Consider the following 12628-nt stretch of genomic DNA (forward strand, 5'->3'; position numbering starts at 1 on the left):
TAGTATTGCCAAAAAAGTTTCATTGACATCTGTGATCCCAAGTCCATAGAATTTCCTTGTTAGAGTTGAAATGACAACCCCAATTTAATTTCCTCAATAATTGAGGTTGAATTGGTAAAATAGTTAATTTATCTGTAGTTGTAATTGGCAAATGATACATATTATGTATTTTATTGGTTGCTAGGTGTAATTGAAAGGTGTAGTATTTTAGTTTGAAATTTGATCACTAGACTCTAAATTAAAAATATTTTATTATATGGATGTACCCATATAATACCATAATTACCTATAATATATCCATTATTATAGTCTTTTTGAAAACTGTTTTATGTTGCTTGCTATAGTGTCTATACTTTAGGTATCAACTATTATTATTTAATTAAGGTAGGCAAATGGTTTTTCTGTCACAAGTAAGACTATTTTAGTAGCTTCATTAATAATAAAAAATACTGAACCTATTAATTAACCAGTTTAGTCTAATACCGAAGTCAGAATATGGTTATTAGAATTAGAATTGCATCCAAAGTTTTTAAAATATGTTTAATTTTAATCATATGCAATTATTCACATAAATGTTTTATCAAGTAAACTAGAATAAATATTATAGTGTCATTTGTACTTGCTTCTAGATAAAGCATATATCGGGTTGTCCGGAAAATAATGCAGGATTTTAAGTTTTCATTTAAAAAAATCTATATAAAATATTCTGTTTACGTTTACAGGATTACTNTGATTAAAGAACATTGCTTTAAAGTAACTAGTTTCTTTTTTTTTGTTTAATACCAAAATCCTGCATTATTTTCCGGACAACCCAATACAATGTTGAGTAATGTTTTGAGTGCCCTAATACATATTTTATGTGTGAAGTGCTTTTCCAGTTTAATCATGTGCAACAACCTAACCTTGCTTTTTATAAATGTTCAGTTAATAAACAAGATTGATAATAGTATAGTGAAAACATAGATTGTAAGCGCGCCAACTTTTTTTTTGTAAAAAACAATTTTTCATTTTTAGCACTTAACTTTTATGATGCACTGTTATAAATTATAATTTTCTGGGTTATTCCGTACAAATCACCTATCAATTAAAACAATTCAACAAAGACTTTCAGTAGTTTTGTTGCGCATGAAGCACTTTGTAGGGCATGGCTTTGTGTGTTAGCTCATATTGTATGCATACAGTGGGTGTCAACTGCGAGGGTTTGGTACCGAGAGTGATGAAGAAGACTTGGCGGCTATTCTCGACTCAGAAAAGGATTTAGCAGTCTCAGATTATTTTACACAGTGAGTAATGTGCACAGCTTGTTTTTCTAGTTATTTTATTTATTTATTTATTATTATTATAAGGAATAACCCAACTAAATATCACCATTTCTTTTCTTTTATGTAAGATGTATTCAATTAATGCAGAAATTCTGTAAATATTTGCTGAATTATTGTATGCTGCATGTATAATTCATTAATTTTTTTACATACAAATGTTCTTGTATTTCAGAATTTTTTTAGCTCTTAATCTGTATGTTTAGTTTTGTTTGTAACAGTCACAATTAGATATTTTCTTCAAGGAAAGGTATTGAATGTAGGATATGTACAAGGGTAAATTTAGTTTTATTTTATTTTATGATTTTCATTCTTGCAACATTGTGATAAATAAACGTATATGTATGTACTCTTGAAATATAGTAATAAGAAACATGCCTAACAATTAAATGCAAGTCTATTTAAACTAGAACTCTTGGACAATAGTCATTTTAAAATTTTATGACTTTAAATGAAACTCTTATGTATTATTCAAGGATAAAGCAAACTTGTTTTACCTGTAAGCAATTCTTGAAACAGTGAGAAAAAAGAAATGGATTTATACTATTTAGCTTCTAGAAGAAATAAACTGAAATTTTTTCCACTTAGTATTTTGTAAAATACTTCTGAGGACTATAGACTTTCACCCTGAAGGATTGTCACTACTTGATGTGCTTACCCTAGGGTCTATGCCTCAGGGGAATTCACCTACCTTACCAGGTTTGCCTGATGCCCAGGAGATAATTGCTTCCTAACCAAGGGAGTTAGGCGCCAATTGGGGCTCTCAATAGCTAGGTCATTTCAGCTCCCAATGCATGCAAAATATAATCAACCACTACCACTACTACTATCAAGGCTAAAACTACTATCTATATTACAGTCACATAAATAAATACACTCACACTTTTCATTGCACTCATTCTGACTAGTCAGAGGAGTACTCAATATTCCTCTATCTACCTACACTCAATATTAATAACTTGTCTAAATTCGGGTAGATGGGGTACTGTTATAAATATTCTGGCATTGACCTTAAATGTACACCCTGCTGAAGGGGCGATAGTTGTCTATATTTCACCATCAACTTAATCACATTAATAAATACATGCACTCAAACAAAAGACATAAAACATATCTGTATACAGTACAAAAATCCCACATCCTCCAAAAAGCAGTACAGGGGGCCCTAAACCCATTCTTAAATGAAGGTGGCATGCCTACACACTCTATAAGGAGCCAAGGCATGAAAAACTTCCATTATGAGGGACACATCGAGCGACCTTTCTTTACATAAGGGGCACCTGCAGAGGCTTTGGCCTTGACATGCAAGAGCCTCTCGGTCAACACCACCCACTGATGCGAGGACTATGCATAACCATTGAAAATTCATTAATCGTTTAAGTTCACTTTGGACATTTGGAACACATGGAATAGTGGAGGGTTCACTCTCATTTTCATCATTATAACAGCCTAAAAAACTGATGAATGTAAGTTCAGCTAAAATAGTTATACCGTTGTATCAATTGAGATTTTAATTACATGTTATCTCTTTTGTGCCTATTGTTTTAAGTATATTTTTGGTTTGTGGAGTTCTGAAATATTAAAATCTGTTGTTCCATGTTTCTTATACTTTTTGGTTATGAAAATAGAAGAAAATTTAAAGTATTAGGGGTTTTATTACTTGCTTAAATAAAACAGTTGCAGAAAATTCATTGAATCTTTTACTGTGATTATAAATAAACCTAAGTTTATTTCTAATATTTTGAAGGATTTTTTGTTTTCTTTTGCAGTGCTGCTTATGATGACCATTCTGAAAAAAGAAGGAAACGAGGAAGTCTTTTTTTTCGCAAAAAGAAGGTACATTTTATAATAATTATTATAAGGCAAATTCCTCATTCCGTATTATTTATTTTATTAAAGGACAAAGTAAAAAAGACTACACACCAGTGGGTATCAGTATCATATGGGAACTCTCAAATGTGTGATTTCTGTTCAAAAATCCTGACCAATAAGCCATCTGTATATTGTGAAAGTAAGATTTTAGAATTATAAGAACATGCTTTAATTCCATTCCGTTTTACTTATATTGTAAATTTTAGGTTGTACCATTACTGTACATCAAAATTCATGTAAAGATAGTCTTGCTGATTGTAAAGGAAAAGGGAGTAAGGTAAGTAAGGAGTAACCTTGTCTTATAACATATATAGACATATTTTCATCACTAACCATTTTGTCTCTATTTAATTATTATTTACATTTAAGGGTTAAGTTCGAGTTTTCTATTTAAAAATGAAAACATTTACATATTTAAATGTATAGATTTTGTACACAGGCTGTGCGGCTTATTGTTTTATAATTAGAAAGTTGTTCTAAAATATAGTGTGGAATTTCAGCTCATGGCTAAAACAACAGCTTCTTTGGGAAAATCAACCGGAAAACGATCGAGTAGCAATCAGTCTGGATCCCCTAGCAGGTCAGTACAGTTGAATTTAAAAAACTTTACCCACCTCAAATATTTGTGCTCAAATCTATATCTCATACAGATTTATTTGCAACGTCAAAATTGCGTTTGTGTCCTCGCTTTTTGGAACAAGATCTTAAAATTGTTTTAACATGAATTAACCCTCTTCTGCTTTGTCTTAATCGTAGCCTCGTATAACATCTTTAAACAATCTGGTGGTGGTGTAAACAAGCTATTGTAGATGTGTATCTTTTCATTTGCCCCTCCAAGAAAGAGTAACAAGCTTCTATTTTGGATAAACTGGAAATTTGTTCTCTTTTTTCATTTTTTATTTGTTAATTTTGTTATGAATGGAACAATGAGAGTTGAAAAAAATTAATATATGTTCCAAATCGTCTATTATAAGAGAAAATCATATTTACATTGATACTTTTAATTAGTAATTTCTTTTTTGGTAATTGTTTTTTTATGTACATACACATATATTGATTTTGCATCCAGTGTGTCTTGCTGAATCAAACTTAACCAACAGTTCTCTCACACATAAATTAATTTTTGGTATGCCAATTTAGTGTAAAGATGTTTAATTTTGTTTGACATCCAAGAAACAAATACAAATTGTTAAGTACTGCTTTTACGGATTCCCTTTAAAAAATAATAATTGTGCGTACTATACTGGACCACATAAGGACTCAGTAGAGAAAAAACTAAATACTTTGACTTCAATTATTAAAACTATAATTAACCGTGATCAACTTAAACATGTTTAAATATTCTAAGTTTTTAGAGACCTTAGATTCAACAAAATCATAAGTGTACAACTCAAGATGATTTCATAGAGTCTGAAATACACTGTTCTCCATAAAACACAAACTATTTTATACCTGCACATCTATAAGTTTATTTGATTTATTCAGTACATGTACATGTCATACAGCACTTAAAAAAGGATTTTTTCAAACAATATTTTTTTAAATATAAGTATTCAAAATATTTGATCATTTTTTTAAAGTTAATTTTAGTGAAAGCTAAATTTATTTATTACTTTTTTTTTTTAATGCAAAGCATGTTTTATTATTGACATGATATGCATGCTTTAATAATTATATGGCTTATTATTTTTACCTTGTTAATCTTAATTATACATATACTCAATTAATTATACATGATTTTTTCGAAATGAAAAATTTGTGTCACAGGCAGGATTCAAACCTACGACCTTCTGCCTCTGCTTCAACCATTTGAGCTACTACTGTGACTTCGATCACTCATGCACCTATGGATGGATCATTCATAGTCCCGCTTCTGTAGTACAATTATTAACAAATATGCTTCTATATGAAGGCGCGATTTGCTTACAATTGGATTAAAATGGGAAGTTGAAGGGAGAATTTTGTAGCTTGGGCATATTTAGCTGGAGGTCGTGGGTTCGAATTCCTCCTGTGACACAAGTTTTTCATTTAGAAAAAATCGTGTATAATTAATAGAGAATTATATTTGTAATTTGAGTCATTTGGTACACATCACTTTTCAGTTTGAACATTTAACATATTAGACTGCATATCACTATGTTGTAAACATCGTGTATATATTGCAATGAAACCGAATTAACAAGACTATAATTAATCATTATTTGGTTTAAATTTGATTGAATTATAACTTTTAAATGATTGGGACAGTTTGAACTTAATGTAGTTATCATAAGACAAAACATTACAGGTAGGATTTGAGATTAACAATCATACTACCAAATATTTTCTAATTTTACATAGATTTTATATTGTGGCAATTTTATCTAATACCTCATAATAATATCATAATAAAATATAATCATAAAATCTTTCAAACTTTCATTATAAACATGAAATTGATACAATTTTACAATGATTCATTTTAGATATTTTAATTTAGTATTTATTTATTTTATGCCTTACTATTTTGATTTAAAATTACTTTACCAAAAGTCATGTTTTCATACCGTACTTTATTATATATTGGAATTGAATACATAATTTTTTACTTTTTTTTTCTTCAAACAAGAATAGAATAGAATTAGGCTAATTCCTACCCCAATCTTTTGTTTATTTACAACATTCGTTTGCACAAAAAATAGTATTTATATGTATATATATATATATATATATATAATGGAAAAACATTGAATCATGGATATGTAACCAAACCCATCCCTAACACTAACCACACCTAATTTAACATTCTGAATCATTTCCTTCACCCTTACCTAACCGAACTTGTCCTTAGACTCTAATCTGCCCTAATCCAAATCATTCCTAACCTAATCTAAATTGTACCCTGACCCTACCTTAACTTAACCTACATTATCCCCTAATTCTAACCGAACTTAATATAAATTATCATCTAACCTAACTTAATTGTATCCTACCCTAATCCATTCTAAATTGTTCCTAACCTAACCTAGTCTAATCTAAATTGTCGCCCAACCCAGCCCATCTTAATCTAAATCGCTGCTAACCTTAAACCTAGCCTAATCTAAAATTTCCCCAACCTTAACCTAACCTCATCCAAATTATACCCTAACTCTACCTAATCCAAACTGTACCTAACCTTACCATTTTTTCTGATTTAAAATGGTATGGCGTCAAGGAATTATTCTGTTTTTTGTTTGTGTTGTCTCTCCACTGTGTAAGGGTTTTTGTAAGATAACCATTGTTTTTCTGGCGACCGGTTTCGACATTATTCATAAGTCATCTTTTGGCCTAAACATACATAAAAATTTTTTTTACATTAATTTTTGAAAACTGTTTAAATTTCAAAATTAATGTAAAAGTTTTTTAATGTTAATCTAGGCCAGAAGATGACTTTTGAATATAGTTGAAACCGGTCGCTGGAAAAACTTGGTTTTCTTCAAGAAACCCTTACACAATGGATACACACACACAGACAAAAAAAATTAACCTTACCATTCTCAGCATACTTAGCCTAATCTAAACCTAACACTACCCTAATGTACCTTATGTACGTTGATCATAGCCCTAACCATTCTCAATCTAACTTAACCCAACCCATGTGCACTCCCTGATAATGGGAAATCGATGACGTGAAAATGGTCATGCAAAAATAATTAGTGCATTCATCCCAAAAACATACCATGTTAAAATTAAAAATGTGACGTACTTCAGAGTATATAATAATTGAATAAACAAAACTCAGAAAGAACGGATAATTTTTTTTTTTTTGGTAGTATGATAATAACTTTGTCTATATTTTATATAGACTACCATTTCTTGTAAATAGGCCCTACTTTTGCCAGTATTTTCTGTTTTTAAAAAAATTTTTTTTTCCTTTTCTACTTGCTCAAATTCAACTATGTGAATACATCATTTTACAGCATTTTTTATGTAGATTGGAATAAACATATGGTAATCACTTTCAAAGTTATCAATAACCAAAAAATGTCTATAATGCAAATATTTTTCAACTAAGCTAGGTTACACATTGTTATTATTATTTTGTTTTGTGAAACTAATACAAAATTTCGTTTTCCTAAAAAAAAAAACACTAAAACCCCTAAATATAAATTTTTGTTTAAATTTAAATTTATTGTTTTTTTGAACCCTGAAATTTTTCTAATTTTTGAGACATCATTCTTAGAATATCTGATGGAAATAGCTATAAATTATGCCAAAAATGGCTAAAAGGTTTTTAACATCAGACAGACCATTTGAAAGAAGAGGAAGTAAGATAAATAAAAAAGTGCTGCTATTTTTCATATTTTAACAAACTTTCTGTAAGCCTAAAAAAATTTGGTTTAAATCCGTGACCCATCAACCTGGTCATTCCCTTGTTAGCTAGATGGACAAAAACAATAGGTAATAAAATAATCAACCCCAGGGTATTTGAACTTGATAGATTTACTGTTCTTTGCGTTGTTTATAACGACAAACAACAATTTAAAAACAAAAATTTGGGACATGCTCAAACAAAAAGAGACATGGAAACTTTTTTTAAATTCATATATACATTTTATTATTTTACCTTTTGTCCTTTTTAAATTTTATTATAGACAAAAACAAATGAAACATTTTTTAAAAAGATTTTTCTTATTTGTGTGTATTTTTTGTATTGTTTATTTCTAAGTATCTCACTGAATGAACACAATTTGTTTTGATTTAATTGCATTAATTTTTAAATCTGTAAATAATCTGTGTGCGCGTGCGTGCGTGTGAGTGTGTGTGTGTGTTGATGTTAGATATTTTAACGTTTGTCATTTATTTTTGCACTACTAAGCAAGATGAATTCAGTTATTAAATTTCTAAGTAAAAATAATTACAAATACTTCATTTACTTGCTTTGTTTCTTATTAATTTGCTACACTTTCATTGTAATGTGGTAGGTTAGATTTTTTAAAACAGCCATGCTGGGATTTTTTTTTTTTTTTAAATTACAATTTGGGTCGTCTTATTTACTATGAAGAATTTTGTATTTGTTAATTGTTATATCTTTTTTGAAGCTATGCAGTTTCACATTAAAGCATTATATCATATTTCTGCAAGTAAATCAGATATAGTACAATAAATGTCAAATTTTTAAAAATTAGCTTTTTATTATTTAACGCAGCTTAAACGAAGTTAAGAATGTTGTTTTGTGCAAAATTTACGAGGGCTGTGCACTTTAGTGCCAACAATAGATTTAGGGCTGCTTTTATGTGAATGCAGTGCTTGGCTTCATATGTCCCTTGTTAATATGTTGCTCTGACATCACGCACTCACTAGGAGGACAACCTTGTGTTACTCACCTTGGAGAAGGGTAGCTACAAAATTGGGAGTTCAGTAAGTCCTAAGCACACTTCCTCCCTTTTAAATATCTCAATTTAACTCCTGACAATTTTCTATTCTTATAATTTTCTCAACATAGCCAGACTGCATTTGTTTGCATATTTACAGAGCTGTCCTTCAGTCATTGTTCATGCTTGCCTGGTGAATAAAATTGTATAGTAAGCTTCTCTCTCTCTCTCTCTCTCTCACTCTCTATCTATCTATCTGTCTCACTTTCTCTCTATCTATTTATCAATTTATCTGTCTCTCTCTCACTCACTATCTGTCTATCTCACTTTCTCTCTATCTATTTATCAATTTATCTGTCCCTCTCTCACTCTCACTATCTGTCTATCTCACTTTCTCTCTATCTATCTATCAATTTATCTCTCTCTCTTCTCTTCTCTCTCTTTCTCTTCTCTACTCTCTCACTTTCTCTTCTCTTCTCTCTCTCACTCTCTCTCTCTCTCTCTCTCTCTCTCTCTTTCTCTCTCTCTCTCTCTCTTTCTCTCTCTCTTCTCTCTCTTTCTCTTCTCTTCTCTCTCACTTTCTCTTATCTTCTCTCTCTCACTTTCTCTTATCTTCTCTCTCTCTCTTTTCTCTTCTCTTCTCTCTCTTTCTCTTCTCTCTTCTCTTCTCTTCTCTCTTTTCTTCTCTTCTCTCTCTCTCTCTTCTCTCTCTCTCTCTTCTCTCTCTCTCTCTTTCTCTCTCTCTCTTTTTCTTTTGGCATTATGTATTTTATCATTATCTGCACTTGCTTTATTTTATTGTACATATATTACTTTCTTCTATTTTCATCAAGCTTGCTTAAGACAATTGAAAAATTAATACATTTATCACGATCTTATTGAAGTGGTTATTGTCTTAGTTTAAACATTTGTTATTATTGACCTACCATTTGAAATTCTTTTCATACAGTTAGTCAATTTTGAAGTAAGTAAATATTTTCTTTGACAAATTTTGTTTATTTGAAATGTTTAACAGTTTACCATGCTAAGAAATGCTTTTATGAAAGATGAATGGCATTTGGTGATTTCTCAGAAAATATATTTTTTTTAAACAAATAAATCCCAGCTATCAATGTGTTCCACGAAAAACTTACTTGGAACCTCTAACTTGACTCTAAGGCCGGTGCCACACTAGATGGAATGTGACGACAGTTTCCGCGACAGAAATTTCTACTGCACATTACAATACATTCTACTGCAAGCTTACATTCAAAACACACGGCCAACGAAAGACCGAATGGAAATTCTGTTATGGAAATTTCCGTCATAATGTCTCTGTCGAGCTCCGTTAGTGCACCATCGTCCATCAACAGAATGTTCCACTGGGTTCCGTCTAAACTGATCAAAACAGTGCAATGTAAAGGGGGTGCGCCACACTGATGACAGACAAGAGTAGAACAGAAGAGGCAAGCAGTCAGGCAGGAAGAAAGCTGATCTAGGATGGACGCGGACCAATTTATTGTGGAAGTTCAGAACAGGCCCTGCCTGTGGAATTTTAAAGATGCTCGTTAAATCAAGTTATAGTCAACCCATAGTATTGGAAGAATTTTACAGGATAGCGTCGAAGTTCCCCAAACAGACAGTAGAATTGACCAAGTGCTACCCTTTTCATAGTCAATGGTCGTATCCAATGTTCTGTCTTTCTCTTCTGCTTCTCCATTGCCTTGTAAATACACAAAATGAAAAATGGTTTTATTTACCGTACCTGATCAACAACCGTACCCGAGTCATGTTATGAACTGAATATCCAAACTTCCATTGCATTCCATCTAGTGTGGTGCCGACCTAAAGAATAAAATTTAACAGACAACATAAATTGTTCAAAATATCAATACTACAACCTACAAAGAATACAGTTAGTCCAGCCCAAAATCCTTCGAACCCTGGTGCAAGTTCCTTACTTCGTACCAATCTTTTAGATCCCATTTGTCCTAAAACCACTAGTAGTTGATTGACACACATTTATAAAACCCCAAATCCTTTCTAATCCAACACCATTCTTTCCTACAATTTATACATTTTTTTAAGATACTTTTTATAATGAGATGCTTAACACAACTTATACAAATATATAAGTAAATTAAAAAAACATTGGTTGCATACATTTGTCATTAAATACCACTTCAATTCTCAGTTGTCTTTTAGCAATGGTTTAATCATTTAAAGAGCAATTTTTCTCTCACCTTTCAAGGATTAAAAATATTGTTGCGCTTAAGATTGATGAGCTTTGCAACTTATAAATTGAAACGTACAAAATATCCTGTTGTTTTATGCCCATTAAAATTCTCTGAGAAATATGATTAGTTGATCTTTCATATTAGTTTGCTGTACAGATTTCTGGTATCAAATTGTATCGTAAGAAGTTGATGAAACATTTGTATAAAAAAAATAGTTGGGACTATAAAGTTCAACATAAAATCTGATGAAAGATTTTTGACTTTTTAAAAACTACTTTTTCTTTTAGTGAACTTTATTCTTGTTTTTTGGCTTGTGCATTTTTTTATTTTTATTTTTAAGAAATAACTTTATTGCTTATTTATAGTTTATTATTTAGGGTGGCCAATGGTTTATTAAAATCTATAAAACTTTTTAAATGCATGTCTTTTCTTGCCTACCCCTTGTTAATTAACTTCCAAATATAACTTCTTTTCTTCTCCTTAAAACATACTAATCTTAATGATAAGATGTGCCATTTTAATTTATAAATGAGTTCATTAAACTATACTTTAATATTTGTCTTCTTTCAACAACTTTATCAATTATGTAATATGTAATTTATACTTTTTGTTAACTTTATAGCGTGATTTGGTTATTTCTGTAGCATAAAGATTAACTGGAGCTAATAATGGTTATGGAATTAAATTAACCAATTTTATTTTTTATTTTATTTATTTATTTTTGGTTAAATGGTTGTTCTGTTAAATACTGCAATGTGATGTTTTATTGTGGTGAACAACTTTTTTCAGCTAAAATATTCTTAATTGTAAATGACACTATTTTATTCACACTTATTGTTATTATTATTATTTAAGCGTTTTGCAATGCATGATGATTCATATATAAAAGTGACAATTTTTGTGTTCATGCATGTACAAAATATTTTTTTTTGCAGTCAAATGAACAATGATGATGACCATCATTATCATCCCACACAGCACGATGCAGTAAGGTAAAGTAAATGTATATTATTTTAGTGTAGTTCAAAACAAGGGTGTTTCATAACATATGTGAGGTTAGGCGCAAATTATCATTAATAAAAAGATGTAAAATGTTTTTCATGCTCTTTCTTTATATCTGTAGTGGTTTTAGAGTTACTCTGTTGTTTTTGAAATAATCTGAATGGAATTTTTTTCATGCTTTTTTTATTGTGAAAAATGTTTGATACTTATAATATTTATGTACCTCACATATTCAGCAATGTACTCAAAATGGGGGTTAACCCTTGCTAAATTCCTTTATGTTGTAAATGGTTGCACTTTGGCAATAGCAAATTGCGATATGCTCTAGATAGTGTAGTTTGTAATAATTGCAATAATTTAATGCCATTTAAATTGATTTACTATTTTTAGCTACTATCAATTTTTTGTCTTGCCGTTTTTTTAGTTTGCACTCACAACACTTAAATACTGAAAAATGCATTAAAGACTCAAAATAAACATAAACACTTTTTCTGTAGAAATGGCCCATTCAATTGTATTTATCCAATCATTTCAAATGTATTTCTTGACATATGTAAAGCGGAATTTAGTGGACTGAAGTACATCAAGCCTTAGAAAATGGCAGTAACAGGGCTTTTATGAAAATTCTGTCTTGTAATTCGGAACAAGTGTATATTCCATACACATGAGTTATTGTGATTGTTTTTAAAATTGACTGAATGTCTAGCATACATTGTTTTACCTGTTTTAGTGAAATCCTAAAAACAAATATATGAATTTAATATTCATCAATTTAAACTTGCTTATTCACTAGATCATGTTTTATTTTACTATTCCTAAAGAGTTACTCTTAATCATAATTATTTAAGTACTTTAATGTAGATATGTGGCATGTAATTACCCAATT

At 30.2% G+C, this 12628-nt stretch overlaps 2 protein-coding genes across 11 annotated transcripts in view; one reads left to right on the forward strand and one right to left on the reverse strand.

Moving 5' to 3' along the window:
- The window catches only part of LOC106669192 (rho guanine nucleotide exchange factor 18), a 66609-nt gene that overhangs the window by 36868 nt on the left and 17113 nt on the right, over positions 1–12628 (forward strand). For 7 of the 10 annotated variants that reach the window (XM_024226392.1, XM_024226389.1, XM_024226388.1 and 4 more), the window contains 6 exons: positions 1182–1283; positions 3089–3155; positions 3219–3330; positions 3398–3468; positions 3692–3771; positions 11676–11732. In XM_024226392.1, the coding sequence (XP_024082160.1) occupies positions 1182–1283; positions 3089–3155; positions 3219–3330; positions 3398–3468; positions 3692–3771; positions 11676–11732 (489 nt within the window). The remainder of the gene's footprint in view (positions 1–1181; positions 1284–3088; positions 3156–3218; positions 3331–3397; positions 3469–3691; positions 3772–11675; positions 11733–12628) is intronic. The other 3 variants (XM_024226391.1, XM_024226395.1, XM_024226390.1) reach the window with 2 other exon arrangements.
- Positions 9548–10980, reverse strand: LOC112126724. Its single transcript, XM_024226397.1, has 4 exons — positions 10409–10980; positions 10286–10348; positions 10116–10226; positions 9548–10048 (listed from the first exon to the last, which is right to left on the reverse strand). Exons 1-4 carry the CDS (start codon positions 10523–10525, stop codon positions 9773–9775), a joined length of 567 nt encoding a protein of 188 aa, XP_024082165.1. The 5' UTR covers positions 10526–10980; the 3' UTR covers positions 9548–9772.

This window comes from Cimex lectularius, unplaced genomic scaffold, assembly GCF_000648675.2.
Source record: "Cimex lectularius strain Harlan isolate CLEC.00 unplaced genomic scaffold, Clec_2.1 scaffold28, whole genome shotgun sequence".
Taxonomy (NCBI): domain Eukaryota; kingdom Metazoa; phylum Arthropoda; class Insecta; order Hemiptera; family Cimicidae; genus Cimex; species Cimex lectularius.

Bases quoted from the DNA above. Each gene is read 5' to 3' on its own strand.
- LOC112126724 (XM_024226397.1), bottom strand. From the start codon at position 10,525: ATGTGTGTCAATCAACTACTAGTGGTTTTAGGACAAATGGGATCTAAA. The intron at 10,227-10,285 runs GTACGGTTGTTG...TGTATTTACAAG, and splicing joins CAGTTCATAACATGACTCGG to GCAATGGAGAAGCAGAAGAG. The intron at 10,049-10,115 runs GTAAAATTCTTC...AAAATTCCACAG, and splicing joins GGGAACTTCGACGCTATCCT to GCAGGGCCTGTTCTGAACTT.